Source organism: Urocampus carinirostris, chromosome 16, assembly GCF_059441175.1.
Source record: "Urocampus carinirostris isolate Australia breed hairy pipefish chromosome 16, RoL_Ucar_1.0, whole genome shotgun sequence".
NCBI lineage: Eukaryota > Metazoa > Chordata > Actinopteri > Syngnathiformes > Syngnathidae > Urocampus > Urocampus carinirostris.
The window spans coordinates 35,277,487-35,295,089 of record NC_142364.1 but is presented as its reverse complement, the minus strand read 5'-3'; the positions used below and the strand labels follow the sequence as shown (position 1 = coordinate 35,295,089).

Here is a 17,603-nt window from a genome sequence, read left to right as displayed (position 1 = left end):
GAGAGTTTTAGAACTGACTGCACTTCAGTTTATTCCTTTTAATACTGTAGCAGTTTTTGTGTCCTTTTTTTTTCATCAATATTTGCACTTTTGCATCAGATTTTTTTCTGTTTAGTGTAGCACTCCCAAATTAAGCAGAATTTCAGGGGGATGTATGTAACGGATGTAATAATAATTTTTGTTTTATTGAAATTCCTGCTGAAATATGTGTATAATTTTTGGTAAGTGTCCTGCAATGATGAGTCCAACAGTGCCACCTGCTAGTATCGGGTGGGGTTTCGTTTTGGCTTCTGACATGTGACCGGGAGGCGGGGTTTGTTGTCAGTCTACAGAGAGAGCTGCTAACGGTAAGACACATCTTTTGGTGCTCCACAAAAGAAGTTAATTTTAAACATTATAACCACAGCTGACAAATCTCTCAACATGCACAGTAATGTGATTGATGTTGTCAAGCTGTTTGGATTTATTTTCGTTTTGTTTCTGTTTTACTAAAATGTTAATTCCCCTTGCAGAGATCAAGGAGATCAAAGCCAGCAGAAAAGCTAATGTTGTGACTCATTTCATCTGCAGGTAAATTGTACCCGTTTTTATACTCATTATTGTTCTTATTTCTATTTTCTCATTTATATCAAAAAGGATGATGTTGGTTAAAATTCAGACTGAAGAAAAATATGTTGAATTCATTGTAAACGTTAAAAATCTACAATGCGATCTCTTGTTAAAAGTATCTTGTTAAAATGGACGTAAAAATGTATTGTGATATTCTAAAATGTATTCTATGTAAATTGAAAAGAAAGCTCTTTGTTATGCTTTGGGCAGTCTACAGAGCGAGCTGCCAACGAGATTAGAGCCAGCAGAGAAGCTAATGTTGTGACGCATTTCATCTGCAGTAACTGTAATAAAAACCTCATCATCAAGTCCAGCGTGAATGTGGAAGTACACCGCGGTTACATATATATATATATATATATATATATATATATATATATATATATATATATATATATATACGTATATATGTATATTTGTATACATGTATGTGTAACGGGTGTAATAATAACTTTTATTTTATTGAAATTCCTGCTAAAATATGTGTATAGTTTTTGGTAAATGTCCTGCAATGCTGAGTCCAACAGTGCCATCTGCTGGTATGGGGTGGGGTTTGGTTTTGGCTTCTAACATGTGACCAGGAGGCGGGGTTTTGTCAGTTTTACCAGAGTACTACAAAGGTAAGACATATCTTTTGGTGCTCCACAAAATAAGTTAATTTTAAACTTTATAACCCCAGCTGACAAATCTCTCACCATGCATAGTAATGTGATTGATATTGTCAAGCTGTTTAGGTTTATTTTCGTTTTGTTTCTGTTTTACTAAATATCAATTCCCCTTGTAGAGATCAAAGAGATCAGACCCAGCAGAAAAAGCTAATGTTGTGACTCATCCATTTGCAGAACTGTAATAATAAAAACCTCATCATCCAGTCCAGCGTGAATGTGGATCTTTGGTGGGACACGTACAACGCGGTTACATATGTATATGTATAATATATGGATATTCTACATAATAAGTTTTATTTAGAACATTCTGATTATTTTTACATTAAGAATCCAAAAGACTATTATTTTGTTCAAGGTTGATCTGCTAATTGATCTGCTAGTACATAGGAGGCCTTATTTTTTATCAGTATTTCGTTCCAGTTATTATACTTTATTATTGTTCTACTAGTTTAGGAATAATAAAGTTTCTTGAGAAACCTCTGAGAATTCGAATTTGTGTATTCGGTTATATAGCTATTATTTTGTCATAAAACAGGTTTTTCAATCCATATGGAAGAGGCTGATTGTAAATATATTAATGTGACAAGGCATCTTCTATGGTCAAACTAGTGTAATGTAGTCAGCTCTTTGAGACTTGCTGTGAATAAGGCTGCACAAATGAACATGACTTGACTTCGTCGAAAGTGCCCTCCCGATTTTATTTCGGAATGTATCACGTGATTTCCTGTGCTGGTGAGAAAATGCGCTTCCGCGATGGTACCCCCGCAATTTTATTTTGGAACGTCCACGTAATTTCCGGGTCTGACACTGAAGGTGCAGGACAGTGCAGTTGGTGCGGGACAGTGCCGCCTGCATGCACCCAGGTACTGTTGAACGAAAGCATTTGCAGCAATCAAAGAAAGCCGGATGTTGTGGGTATTGGGACTAGGCCTTAAGGCGTGTTCTTTCCCGTTCAGCAGCCAATCATGTTGTTGCAGGCCGTCTTTAGCCAAGAAATACTGTGTGTTGAGAACCCATTAAGTTGCTTGGTGTTTAATGCTTCTGAGTGATCACCATGCACAACTAATTAGAAAATATTGTTTGAAAAGGCCTAAGGGGAATGTGAAATAGCGCAGGGGGGTACACGAGCTGATTGGACAGAATTTCGCCGACGATGGTGAGTGAGTTGATGCCAATTGTTTCTTCGGTTTACCTTGCATTTTTGCAACTCAAATATTCGAAATGGTTCATTTTTGTCCGTCTGGTGGATTTGTAAGGTGTTAATTTGATGGTTCAGTGTGTGTCCCGGGCGCCATCTGTGTGCTCTAGCGATGATTTGGTCGGTTTTAACCCTGGGACCCTAATGATCATTCACAGTTGCTAAGGGTGTTGGGAATTTCGGTATCGATTCGTTCCAGTAAATACATGGTCTTTTCGCTCGATACCGATCCAATACAGATAAAATGTGCCTGGAAATATCATAATTCAATAACTGAACCCCCCCAAAAGCATCCGATCAATAAAATATACCACCCTTTTGAATTAAAATTGAACTTAAAAAAAATACAATAATATGTCATTTTAACCAGTCACTGAGATGGTTGGACTTTAATTGGCTTTCCAGTCTACTAGTTACTGTTGTTTAGTTGGTTACTTAGTTGCCTTGTTGAATGGAAGTTTAGTAAACAAGTGAGTTTGGTAACATTTGATTTGGTTACTTAGTTTATTAGTTATGGTTAGTTAGTAATTAATTGTGTAATTGGTTGGTTAACCAGTAAGTGAGTTTGGTTGGATTTTAGTTAACTTGGTCTTTTAGATACAACCAATTAGTTGGTTACTTAATCCCTTGCATTAGTTACTTGGCTATATAGTCAATAGTCTAGTCCCCCTGGCCATTAGACTGTTAAATGGTCAATCTAACATATAGTTAACTTAAATCTAAACGGCTGCTAATCTGACTTTTGCACTACTGGCAGTTTTTTTTATAGCTTGCCACTCCTTGCACATTGCTCTCTGCACTATTGTAATTACAGCGTTATTGTTACAGTGTTAATGTTACTGTGTACCTGACTTGTTAACCTGACTGCCCATTTTGCGCATCTGGTTAGCTACTCTTCTTGCACTATCGGCACTATGGTAAAATACTATACGTAGCCAAAATACAATACAACATTATTTATATCTGTACATTCAAGGAAACTGTGGGGGTCAGATGCATCGACATTTCGTTCTGTATACACGTGTACTAGAATGACAATAAAGTAGATCTGAATCTGAATCTGAATCTGAATTGTAGTTCACCAGCAAGTGAGTTTGGTTACACTTTACTTGGCTGCTCAATCTACTACAGTTAGTTGGTTATTTAATTGTGTAACTACTTAGTTGTCTAAATGGAAATTGAGTTAACCAGTAAATGTGTTTGGTTAGGTATGAGATGGCTATGCAATCTACTAGATACAGTCGGTTATTCGATTCCTTGACTCCGTAACTGATTTTGAAATAAATGAGCCTTAAAATCCCGGGTCTCCAGAGGTAATGACTGGAAATTCTCGTAACTTGGATTTTCTCTTGGCACTTTTGCATTTCACACGAAAGGTGCCTGGTTTGATACCGGGTTGAATAATATTTTGTCGTGGAGAAGGCTAATAGTGCCCCTCGTGGTCGAGGGATCCAACCATGTCCAGCAAAATATTTGCTCAAAAAACATCTTGTACCCAGAATTTCTTGTAGCTTGAGTAGCTGTATCTCGAGGCATCATTGTATTTAATTTACAAGATATTATAAGCTCAGTGACATTTTTTTAATGCAACTGTTACGTTTGTGACTTAAATGATTAACATATTCAGTTACTCTACATCAGTGCTTCCGAGTTATTTTCTGTCTCACCGCCCCCAATGACGTTGGTTTTGCATTAGTGAGCACAGAATCATAACAAAACAAATATTTCACATTAAATAGGGGAAAGGCACCGCCAATACATTTGTATTCAGAAGATAATGTCACTTAACACTTTGTGCTCTGCTTTTAAAGATCAATCTTTTTTTTAAGTGATCAAATAATGTTGGTGCTGGTCGTTTGTTTCGTTCCTTGTAAAACATGCCATCAGCTTATACGATTTTGTAATGTTTATATGACTTTTTATTAGAATATGTCAATATGACCATATTCCGAAATGGATTTGACTGTCATTCGACATGAGCTATTTTTTTACTATACAGATTCCCCTGCTTTTAAACATGCTGTGCTTTTTAATAGACTGGTACGCTTTGTACACGCGCATCCGTTTTTTTAAACCAAAGATCCTGGCCCCCTCCGTCCAGTGAACAATTTTGTGTTCACCATTGTGTTACTAGAAAATGCAGTATCTGCATGTACCCACACAGAAAAACGTTCTTTCAGTGTACTGTATTCTGTATTCTGTATCTGTAAATATTTAATTTCCTTTTTTTACCCAAAAAAGTGCACGGAACAATACTTGATGAAAGATGAAAAATTGTAATGCTCAGAAAATTCCTATCAGTTAAATGGTATTGTGATCACATGGGCTCTGCATTTGCTATCCAGGTACTGCTTGATTGAAAAGCAGGAGCGAAAGTTAGAAAACACTGCTTTTGTATAAACACCAATATTGTAGATTATATCGGAGACAAAAAATCTGTCATGGGTTTCGTGGCTGATATTGGACCGACATTCAGTATCTAGTACCTCTCTAAAAACAACTTATCAGAGCCCAAATTATTCATTTCCAAAACTGAGAATTTTGTCAAAAGTTGGCTAGGACTGTCCCCAGATGTAATGACAAGATTCAGACATTGCATTTGATTGTTTTAATATTTTTCATTAGTGAAATTACCATTTTATACAGGGTTCGTATGGATCATTAAAGTACTTAAGAATTCATTACTTCTTTGTTGTATTTTTCAGGGGTAGAAAATTGCTTGAATTTTGGGTTTTAAGGAATTCCTGCCATGTTGTAGAAGTCTGCTTAAGATTGATGCCAACACTGCACTCTGGTAACTTTGTGTTCCCATTGCATTTCTTCTTCCCCCGTGATCTACCGTAGTTCACATAGTGTGAATGGCGTTGTCATGTGAAGCATCATCACCAACCTACAGGTCTCTCTCAAGAGGAGAGGTGCATCCTACACCTCACAGGGCATTACAAGGATTTTGTATCAAATATGGACATTTATAATGGGCCATGTGAAAAAATAACTGAAACTGTAACTGAAAATGTAGGCTACATATTAATGTCCTTTCTACTCAACAGATATACGGAAAGATATCTCTAATAAATATCTGCGATTAACTCAAGATCCCAGGTATATTTGTGGATTTGCAAAATACATGATTCACACTTTTTGGAATGATACTGGAGAAATTGGAAAACATGGCTTTAAAAGTCCTTATAAAGTTCTCGAATTTGGCCATGAAAAAGATAAATATTGAAGTAGTCTGTGAGATAGTAAGGTAACCATGGTTCTTTTTTCCGAAAACGTCTCCCAACTGCAGTGTATACTGTAGCATGACTAAAAAAACGATGAAATACTTGATGGGTTAAACTTTTTTTTTATCCGTCAACTTTTTCATTTCAGAAAAATCCCGAGATGTCTGAAGTTCACGAAACATTGGAGGGTTTGCCAGAGATGTGCATGGACCCAATCACTGGAGTTGGGGTTGTAGCTTCGAGGTGTAGAGCACCAACTGGTTATGATGTTGTAAGATCACTTACTCTTTTTCTTGTTTCTATGAATCCATATCCTTGTTAGTTATAGCCAATACATTCAGTTTTTTGTATGCATTGTTTGAATTTATTCTATTTTAGTTGGTCAATAATCATCTATAATAAACCAGTCTATCTACCTTGGTCATATCCCTCAAGAGGGGTGACCGACAGTAAGACACACACATGCAATAACAAAGAAAATAAAAGGGAAATAAATAGCAAAAAAAACCCACACAAAAATATTTGGACCACGGCCAACCCAATTGCCCAAACACCCAAACAAGTTAGGCACCTCGCCACCCAAGTTGGTCATGCTTTCGTCCCTCCAGATGAAATGGGACACCAGAAAGCGGCCATGTCACTCGGGTCAGGGTGACACAACACACTCTTTTGTTCAACAGCAGGGCCCGACAGCTTTCACTGGTTTACCCCTGCCGCATCATACGGGTGCCCAGCCCATCCTTAAGAACGTGTCCACAATCCCACTATCCCTTCACAACACCTCTCCACTCCTTTCTATCACCAACAAGAGCTCTAGCTTCCATTATATTTAGACCTCTTTCCTGCTGTGCAGTCATAACACCATCCATCCACGTCAATCACGGCCTTCCTCTTGGTCTCCTCCCATTGACTTCTGCTCTGTAGATCCTCTTCAACATTCGCTCCTCATCCATCCTTTCCATGTGTCCGAACCAATCGAGTACTCTCTTATCAACACGCTTGCTCAGTTCCACGACTACTCCAGTTCTGTCTCTGACAATTTCATTTCTCAGTCTATCCAATCTTGTCACTCCTAACATAGTCCTCAAACACTTCATCTCAAAAACATTCAACTCGCTTCTTAAATCTGCGTTCAGGCTCCAAGTCTCTGCACCATACAACACAATCGGCACAATCACACTCTCATACAGTCCCCTCTTAACATCTATACTCATACTCTTGTTGTTCATCACTCTCCTCAGAGCACCCAAAACCTTGCTTTCTCGATTCACTCTGTGCAATACCTCACACTCCATTCCACCAACTGCAGCCACATCACAACCCAAGTACCTAAAACTTCTTCCAGCACCTGTCCATGCAACCTGATTTTTAACGTCATGCCCACTCCATCACGTGAACACTTCATCACCTTACTCTTCCCAACATTGAGACATAACTTACGCCTATCACATCCTCTTCCAAACTCCGTTACCAAATTTCTCAATGTTTCCTCAGAATCAGCCACAAGCGCTGTCATCTGTAAACAACAACTGACTTACCTGCCACACTGTTCCACTGTTGTTCATCATGTCTACACCTCTGCCAAATACTCTTGCATTCACCCCTCTCACCACACCATCCATGTACACATTAAACAGCCATGGTGACATCACACACCCCTGTCTCACACCAATCAACACAGGGAACCACTCATTTGTCTCACTCCCTACTCTTACACATGCTCTGCTGTTCATATAAAAACTTCAATAAACCAGTCTACTCCCCCTATTTTCTTCTTCTCATGTGCTATGGGCTTTAGCAGCAGCAGTTGCTGTGAGGTTTCTGTTTTTAATATCCCCTTTTTTTCCTGCTCTACTCATCAAATTGACTTTAACCTTGGGCTGTGTTATGTCAACGTGCTGGACAACTATAGGGGAAAAAATAATCAAACCACATGTGATTACCTTTAAAAAAAAAAAAAATCAAACACTACAAAGGTAACCTGTTCTGGTGGTTGTTTTAGTTTTCAGCAGCCACTTACAGTCCACAGCTGGGCCCTATATGATTGTCCTGGAGTCCTTTGATTTAGGTACCTGCTACTTGTCAGTCTTTTTTTTTTTGCTCTCGCAAGCCTTTTATCACTTGTTTCCTTCAGTAGCCACTCTCATTATTTTATTAGATAATACCTACCATTGTGAGGTGTTGTTTTCAATTCTGTTAGACGTGAAGACAAAGAAATCATCTGGAAGCTAATCATTATATGGGTAGTCACCTTTTCAGTTTTGAACCATATTTTGATTCATTGTGCATTGTGGGTGGGGGTGGGGGTTTGGGTTTGGGTTTGGTTATACATATATGCACCTATGGAGAGGCAAAATGTTTTAATGTTCTGTGCAATGTCCGATAAATTTGAGCCAGATTTTACTATCTTCTTAAAATTTCACACATTTGATTAGCGGTGAAGCTTGATCACAATTACAAATTTGTATTTTGTCAAAGTGGTATTGCAACAAACTGCTGGGTATTTGTAACATGCCAATGCCATAGAGTTTTTATTGATTAAATAATCATAAAATTTCATGAAACTTGACACTTACACCAACCCTGTGGAAATGTTTTTTCTTTTAAGGAATCCAGCGATTGTACAAAAGTGTCCCCTTGATACCTAACTTTTAGGTTTGATATATTTTTTTCTTGTTATTAATATTTTTACAAAGTTTTTTATTAATTCACATTACAACATGTCCCCATGTACCCTGAGTTTTATTGTACCCTGCCCCTTTATTGCTGTTGGAAGTTGTAGTTAGAAATTATGTTGTGATTTACCCAAATTATGCTAATCAATGAACATTGTTTATCCTAGGTTTCAACAACAAATGATGGTCTAGATGCTGATCTGTGGAAAGATGGACTTTTCAAGTCAAAGGTGACCCGGTACCTGTGCTTCACCAGGGTATTCTCAAAAGAAAATGTAAATTGACTTGTTTGCTATCCATGCTTGCAATACATCTATAACGGTCTTCTATAGTCCTTTTCAAACCTTTAATTATTTATGATGGCTTGTAGCAAATACTGTGTGTGTGTGTGTGTGTGTGTGTGTGTGTGTGTGTGTGTGTGTGTGTGTGTGCGCATCTCTGCCAATTGCTACCCTTATTAATGATTGGAAATTCTCATTATGGATAATAAACCTTACAAACACAAGGCGACATCTATTCACAGGAAGTTTGACTATGTAGAATGCCGCAAAAATATTAGCAATCTTCAATGGGGCGGTCCTCTGTCACCAGTAAGGTTTAGAGCTGGAAAAAATTTGCTACAAGGTGTGCACAATTTTAAATGATCGAAAACCACATCGAATATGGAGGAAACGTTTAAATTGACAGGTATGCTCTGTGACTCCTTGCTACAGTCACCTGCCCCCTTTCTCCGCAGAATTTGGGCACATTTGTTACAGGTCTCATAATAAACTTTTATTTTAGTTAGTCACAATCTTGCTATTTATCTTAGTATGGTATTTTTTTATGTTTAATTACTAATTTAATGTGTTTTATAGGTCAGGAAGATATGTTTTATAACTATATCAAGAGTTCACTTGTATGCTTTTGGTAGGATGGGAGCAGACCGATTAGTTTTTAATTATTTCATGTTGGGAAAATTTGCTCGTTTCACCAGCAATTCGATCACAATCCTGAAATGAATGAAGCTCGTTTAAGGAGGTACCGCTCTACTTAAATGTTGAGAATAAAAATCCAAATATCATGAAGAACCTACGGCCACCAGAAGATAAATATGCTGTATCTGAGTCAGATCAGGACAATTCTCCTGGGACTCTATTTCTTTTGGGGGGGGGAAACCCCTACCCAAAAAAATGGCCTGGAGAGTGATGGGCCGTAGCCAGGCTGTACTTGACCAAGACACACCACATTTCCCAAGACACACCACGGGAGGTGGTGCCCCTCTGAACCTGAACCGTGTGAGAGTAGAAAATATTTTTTTTTCTTTTTCTCTTTTGTTGAATTTTGTGGGTCCTGGCAGGGTACACCAGGAATATTTTTAATCGTTGGTAGCTTTATTACTATTTTTATTATCGTTATTATTATTAATACCATGGCAATATAGCGCAAATAGCTAATGTAGTTATTGCGTGAGTTCAAGGTAAAAAATGTTCAGGATTGCAACTCATCGCATCGCTATTTCTGGAAGCTGTCTTGACTTGCCGGATTCCATTTGGAAATGTGAACAAAAATAATCTCAAATCCTGAAAATCAGGCTTCTGATCCAGTGCAGTTTTGTTTGTCACATGAACTAGTAGTAGTTACTTAATTCTTTTCTCAAACTTCAATAGATTGAAAAATGGTGAGTGAGTGAGTGTCAAAATGAGGGCTTGAGAATAAGTTGTCATAGTTTTAGTTTATAGTTATAGTTTTTCAAAGCTTCTGCCTTTTCCAGCAGCTGCCCTATTGTTTTATTGTCTGCTCCTATCTTCGGTGTTTTTCTTCCCGTTTTGACAACTACACTATGGATTACTTCTATCCTATGGGACATGGGTTTTAGCGCACAAAAAATGCGTGTATTCAAGGAATTTCAACTCCTTGCCCTGAAGAATTCTCGTGCCTGCGTGATGAAGGGGCCTATCGTGGAAGAAGAGCCGGAGCTAGCGAAACGGCTACCGGCGTTATAAGTCTCCGGTACCATCCGTAATCATGGTAAATGCGAACTCATTGAGTGCTGGTGGATAACATCGAAGCGCACAGGGAGCGCAAGTTGCTGTGTTTTGCGGAAACGTGGCTCACGTTTAGCATTCCGGACGCTAACGTGTAGCCACCCGGAGCTATCCGGCTTCAACGCCGCTAAACAGACACGAAAGCTGGGGGGAATCGGAGAGGAGGCGGACTTGCTAACACGAGGTGGTGTATCCCTGGATTTTCACAAAGAAAAGTTTTCCATCTGCCGCAGGGATGTCGAACTTTTGGACTGGCGTGACGTCATCCACTCCGCTACAAGCACCCCTAGGGCATCATGTTAATCTGTTAATAAACAACGGGGTAGACTGCTGGAAGTGTGAATTTCCCTACGGGGATGAATAAAGTATATATCTATCTAGTAATAATCAAATGCGTCCATGGGATCAAGTACAGTGTTTTTGTGTCAAACATTCTTACATATTTTTTGTGTTAACCAAAGTCCATAACATTTTTCTGACCAGATTTGAGTGATACCAATGTTCAGAAAAAGAACAAATAGAATGCAGAGAATGATCCCTTAAATCCCTTGTAGTATGGTATGCAAGAGTGCTTTCCTGAATTATTTTCTTAAACAGTTTTTTTTTTGGTGCACAATTGAATTAGGACTATTGCTTGTATTCCTGTTATGTATAACCAGGTAAACCCACCCAGAAATCTGATTACGTTTTTTCCTACTTTGAGTAGTCCGATTGAAATTAATTTCGGTTTCTGGCTTTTTATAGAGGCACAGCACACAGAAAACACAGCATCGACCAATAATACACAAAGGAAAAAAAAAAATATTAATATGTTCCTATAGGGAGTATGTATGTACTGTATATATTTTGATGCCTTTTTTTACCTTATACTTGCCTTTATCTCACTTTTATTTTACACCTACAATACTTTCTTGTGTTTACAGAGCCATTTAGGAAACGTTCTTGTTGACATGAAGCTGATCGATATCAAGGATACCTTACCTGTTGGGTTCATTCCAATCCAGGAGACAATTGACACCCGTAAGTTTTCTCTATGAACACAGGTGCTGACAGACTAATTGCTTTATGTTTTAAAAAATATTAAAACACACTTGCATATAAAATGTAACAATTGTCACCATTCCTTGGTACTTATAATTAGCGACATTAAATTAATGTTTGAGGCAGTGCAGTTGAAAAGCAAACTTAATGTGGTTTGTTCAGTTGGACTCAAAATCCTTATGTCATTAGTGTTGAGTTTTTTTTTTTTTTTACCTTTTACGTCATCAAAAGCCAACCACTGTAGTTAATGGAAGATATTAACCTTTCTATGTCACATTGCAGAAACAATACAGTGCCTACAAAACATTAACGAGTTAGCAAATGTGTGGAAATGTGGGGGGAAAAAATGGCAATAAATTCAGCTTCATTGTGTTTCTCAGGTACGACCAAATGATTTGGTAAAGCTTCCATTTTGCAAGCATTTTGCACCCCATTATAATTTTTTTTAATCACTTCCATGTAACACTTCTTATATAACATAACTTAAACCGTGTTTTATTTTTACTTTTTACTGGAAATACTTCAGCGTTCTTTAATCAGCAGGTATTTGAAAGCATTTTTTTTTTTATTTTAGCACTGTCAAGTTATTAGTCAGCAATTGTATTTACTCTAGTTAAACTGTACTTTCTGGACTATAAGTCGCACCAGAGTTTAAGTCACAATTTTGGAGGTAATTCATTACATAAAACTCAACACCAAAAACATACGTGTCATCTTGAAAGGCAACTCAAAATAAAATTGAGCAACAGCTGAATATTTTCGTATGGTATACGATCGTAGCATTACATGATTGTCATGCCTGTTAAAATCAGTAACGATGTTATATATCATTCAGCATAAAGATAATGCTTACCAAACTATAAGTTTAACTCCAAATAAATAAATCCACACAACTTTTCATCCTGGTGTCACGTAGGCAATGGCCACTTCCTTTTTCCACCTCGACGCCGCTTACATCAGACGTCATTTCCGCTTTACGCCAGTAAGCTTGTCGTTTTGGGGAGGGTTTTTTTCATCATGCCTTGTCTAATGGCAAATGTTTTTTATATTCATGAATATTATTTCTTTCCACCGCCATTTGTGACCACCCTTGACTGAAATGTCGAGGTATTGACGCCAACGCATAGCGAAGCACATGCGGAAGCTAACAACATCAGCACTCTGTTATGTGGTCATCATGACGGCGCAACTTTAGAATTCAAAACTGAATTTTGGTTTTATGTATGTCAAGTACATTTGAGAAATTGTCAAATAAAATTGACTTTGACTTTGAACCACCCTCCACTTTGGTATTTTGGACATATTTCAAGTTTATACTGAGGGACAGCGGTAAGCCCCAAAATACAGAACAAACTTTGTTTCAAGAAGTTGCCAGTGAAAGGAGCCATTCAAATCTATCTCTTGCACACACTCTTACATCCATTAAATTAACCAAACTCTCAGTCTATTTCCCACCACCTCTGCACTACATACTCTTAGTCAAACGGCCTTCACTCTTTCCATATGTCCAAACCATCTCTGAACATTTTTATCAACCCTCTCAGCAAGGTCTCTCACCACACCACTTCTTTTCCTGACTTACTCATTCCTTAACCTATCTATCCGTGTCACTTCACTTATATTACGCAAGCATTAATTTCAAGACATTTGACTTATTAAGCTTATTTACTCTCAACCATGCCTATGAGCCATAAATCGCTAAATACCACCATCCTGTATTTCCAATTGGGTCCATCCATTTTCCGATCAACTTTCCCATTCTCTGCTGAAGAAAAGCAACCCCAAAAGCAGGATGCTGGGACCACTATGTTTGACTATGAGGATTTTGTTTTCAGGGTTATGTGCAGTGTTACCCTCATGACAAACAAAACACTTTGCATTCCAAAAAGGGCAGATGTATAAAGAGTATGACTTGTAATTGTCTTACGCACAGATTTCCCATCTTAGCTGTGTAGGCTTGGGGGTCATCCAGTGTGATCATGGGCCTCGTGTGTGCTTCTCTATTCAGTTACTCCTTTTAGAAGGATGGGTCTTGGTAGGTTTGCAAAGTTTTTTTGCCCTCTCCACAGGGAGAGAACAGGGGTCAAATATGTTTGCAACATGTGCTTTTCAGTTTCATTGCAAATATTATATAAAATGCTTAAATAATTAAGTCTCAATTGTGTCTCACGTGAAGTTGATTCTTAGAAAAAGGAGGAGGGTTTTTTTTTTTACGTTCAAGTTTGAACCCTGACATTTGGAAAATGCCAAAGTTTCTGGGAGGCCAATAATTTCGCTAGCCATTGTATATACGATCAATAATTAAATTGTGAAACTTTCAAAATGAAGTTGACCGCACTCTGATCTCGCTTGCTTATGTTCTTAGTTACTGTCTAAATCAGGGGTCTCAAACTCATGGTCCCCAGGATGATAGTTTGGGCCCCAGCCTTAATATGAAAATGAAAGGGACAGAGTCTATTATTTTCCCACTAGATCTTATCTGTATTCTGTCGGGCCACCGAAAACGATTGAAAAAGAAGAAAAACATTATTATAGTAAATAAAGAAAAAAAAAGGAAAAAAGGACCCAAGAGAAAATGTAAAATTAGAGCGAAAAAGTAAAACTCAAGATAAAAAAAAGAAAAATAAAACAATTAAATAACAAAGAAAAAAATTAGAGAACATTGCATTTTTAATTTTTTTTCTCATTTCTCTTTCTTTTGTCTTTACTTCTTTATTTCTTTTCTCCATCTTCCTTTTTTTGCTTTTGATCACTCTACATTTTCAATACCCATTTCATTTTTTGGCTTCTTTTTCTTATTTCTTATTCTGTTTTTTTTTTCACTTTAAAAAAACGTTCCCTCTTTTTTGTCTTTCCTATTAAAAGCTGGATAAAAAAAATGTGCTCACTTTTAGTCTCAGTATCCTGTTGTCTTCCTTGGACTCATTTTTGTTTGCACTACACATTACAGCAACATTTAGTTGACAAATATAAAACAGCAAAATGTTTTTGTCAGCGCTGTTCTTGTGGAAAAACCCATTTGGCGCTCTCCCTCATCTGGCCCCAGTGGCCCCAACTCAATTGAGTTGAGACCACTGGTTTCAATAATTTCTGAATGTTATTGATTCCATAGTTTTTTATGGTGTTGCCTTTTTAATCAATATATACTGTAACTATTGCTTTTGTTTTGTCATTTAGAGGAACAGGCATTCAGGAAGAGGAGACTCTGTATCAAGTTTATTCCACGGGACTCCACAGAGGCAGCCATTTGTGATATTCAAATCTTGGGAAGGTCAAAGCAGGCGCCACCACAGTACACCTTTATCGGGTTTGTGTCATGTATTTTTAATTGAATTGAACTGAGGTAAATTGTCTTTATTGTCCATGTATGCAATGAAATTAGACATGGCACTCTAGGGTTAACATGTAACATGGACTTTAAAGAAAAAAATAAGAAAAAAATACTGTCAGGATAAGCATTAATTTACAACGTAGTGCTTAGAGACTGGCCTTAGTCCTAACAATAGTGCAATGAAAAAAGTATTGCGTTGTAACATTATTGCAACGAAGAAGGGTGTCGTTACAATAGTGCAATGAAACATTTAGCAGCAACAACAACTCCCAATTAGGTCGCATGATGTATACAGTATTTTCAGTTTTGCACTTTTGTTCGTAAAGGTGATGGCCTTGCGGACCAAACTGTCTTTGAGCATATTTGTATTTGTCTTAAAGCTGTTCACAAATTTTAAAACATTCAAAATGTGAGGAAATAGTACATGTTTATTTTGCATAAAATCTTTATTTATTTCATTGTTTTTTATTTTCTGAGATTATGCATCTTGAAGACGGCCTGTCCCCTCTTTGACTTCCTGAGCTGTGATGTGAGGAACACTGGCACCCGGGCAAGCCACTAACTATATTGTTTTTTTGTGTTAATTAGTCTAAGAGGTTAGGAGTGTTTTGAGGCCAATGCCCAGGCGTTGTGTTGCAGGTGGATGCAGTAAAGATAAAACTTGGGGCAAGAGCCAAAAATGGGTTTATTGGTAAAACTACACGGAGAGTCGTCGACAGGACGCTAACTGAGGCCTATCAATGATAGCCGGCCGCAGCCTGGGAGGAAAAACATGAAGCTAGCCAACAAAGAAATTTCGTTATTCAGTATTGGTTTATTTTTTGAATACCACGTGTTTAGCGTCTCCACTTCCTTCCTAGCTGCATTATCCGCATCAGAGACTAATGAGGTCAACCCTGGTGGTGCCGTCATCACACTTCAGAACTGTGTTTGTCGGATGGATTGTAGACCTGTCGAGGTGTACAGGGTGACTATTATAAGGCTCACCACACATCCTTTGGGTGTTCCGGTGCTCAGCTTTTGGGTGAAAGAGATGTGGCAGGAAAATATCCACATTTTTGTGAGAGGATGGAGAGAATGTCCATAATTCAGTACCAGATGAAGGAGAGACCCAGGTGGGTGATTTTCTCTACCAGGATCTCTAGGATGATGGTTTTGAATGCAGAGTCCAGAAGGAGCATCATGACATATCTTCTATATTTCTCCAAATGGCTCAGCGCAGTATGAAGAGTTGTGTTTATTGCATCATCAGTGGAGTGGTTTTCCCAGTAGACAAATTACCGTAGTCAAGTCACATTTCTTTGTATAGCCCTTAAACACAAAAATGTCTCAAAGGACTGCACAGGATTACAATTACACCATTGCCTGATTTTAAACCGATATGCGGGCAAGGAAAAATTTGAAACCTTGAAAAGGGTTCTCACCAGTGGTAATGACCCTTCCAGGTTGACCAGGGTGAAATAGATTTAGTATTGGGTAACACTCCACAAACATGGTAAACATCAATAAAAGAGAACAATATGTAACATGTTTAAGTTTGTCCAGAAAGTACATGACAGCAACGATGCCTCAAGCCTGTAACATAGTCAGAAAAGTCCATAAAAGCAACGATGCAGCTTCCCATCTCTGCCGGCTGGTCGATGCAGGCGTTGACATGCTCAAGGTCAGACGCTGGTCCGCTGACTCATCTCAAATCTTCCTTCTCCCTCGTATCACCACCAGCCAGGCAGTCGGAAAAATACAGGACATACAAAATATGAGGTTTGCATCAATCATAAGCTATTGAATAGAAGTTTGTCTTAAGTCTTGATTTAAAAACTTCGACTGAGGTTGCAGATCTTATTTCAGTAGTCAGAGCATTTCACAGCACCGGGGCTCGGATGAGAACGCGGTCGAGCTTGCAGACTTCCGTGCTCTCAGAGTCACAAGTAGACCAGCATTTTGAGAGCGGAGGATCCGTGCAGGAACGTGGGGGGAAACCAAGTATGAGAGATAAGAGGGCGCAAGTCCCTGCAAACATTTGTATGTTAGTAAGAGAATCTTAATATCACATCTTAAGTGGACTGGGAGCCTGTTGGCCAATACAGGAGTAATATGGTCAAACTTTTTTGTCTTCGTCCAGAATCTCGCTGCCGCATTCTGAACCAGCTAGAAACTTTTGATGCTAGACATCGGGAGACCAGAAACCAATACATTACAGTAATCAAGCCGAGAAGTAATAAACACATTATTTATAACCTCTGCATCTAATTGGGACAGTATCGGACGAATCTTCGCAATATTATGGAGGTAGAGGAAGGCTTTTTTTAGTAATATTTTGTATGTGTAACTTTGAAACGCCAAATTTGGATCAAATATAACACCTAGATTTTTGACCAAATCACTGTGGGTGATATTACATTTGTCAAGGTTCATGGCAGTGTTGGAAAATAACTCGCAACAATGAGCTGGACCAAAAATCAACATTACAGTTTCTTCTGGGTTAAGGGGCAAAAAATAAGCGACATCCTTCTTTGAATCTCAGTAAGGCAGGCTTTCAGATTCCTACAATTTAACTGTCCAGTTGTCTCCAGTGGCAGATATAGTTGAGTGTCATCTGCATAGCATTGGAAATAAATGTTATACTTGCGGATAATATCACCAAGTGTAGGCATATAAATACTTAAAACAAGGGGGCCAAGTACAGAGCCCTGTGGAACCCCACAGGGGACATCAGAGTGTTTAGACGTCAGATTGCCGTAGTTAACACATTGCGTTAACACTGTCTGACAGGTAGGACCTAAACCACGAGAGTACAGTTCCTGAGATACCGATGCATACCAGAGGA

The 17,603-nt window shown here is 38.2% G+C and overlaps 1 protein-coding gene across 3 annotated transcripts in view; it reads left to right on the top strand.

The window, feature by feature from the left end:
- The first annotated feature begins 2,082 nt into the window (after positions 1–2,082).
- mvb12ba (multivesicular body subunit 12Ba) overlaps positions 2,083–17,603 on the top strand; it is a 39,013-nt gene continuing 23,492 nt past the window's right edge. Inside the window, exons 1-5 of one of the 3 annotated variants that reach the window (XM_088355869.1) lie at positions 2,083–2,140; positions 5,851–5,973; positions 8,545–8,652; positions 11,328–11,424; positions 14,623–14,752. In XM_088355869.1, the coding sequence (XP_088211995.1) occupies positions 5,863–5,973; positions 8,545–8,652; positions 11,328–11,424; positions 14,623–14,752 (446 nt within the window). In that variant the 5' untranslated portion in view covers positions 2,083–2,140; positions 5,851–5,862. Of the gene's footprint in view, positions 2,141–2,200; positions 2,434–5,230; positions 5,578–5,850; positions 5,974–8,544; positions 8,653–11,327; positions 11,425–14,622; positions 14,753–17,603 lie in introns of those variants that run through there. The other 2 variants (XM_088355868.1, XM_088355870.1) reach the window with 2 other exon arrangements.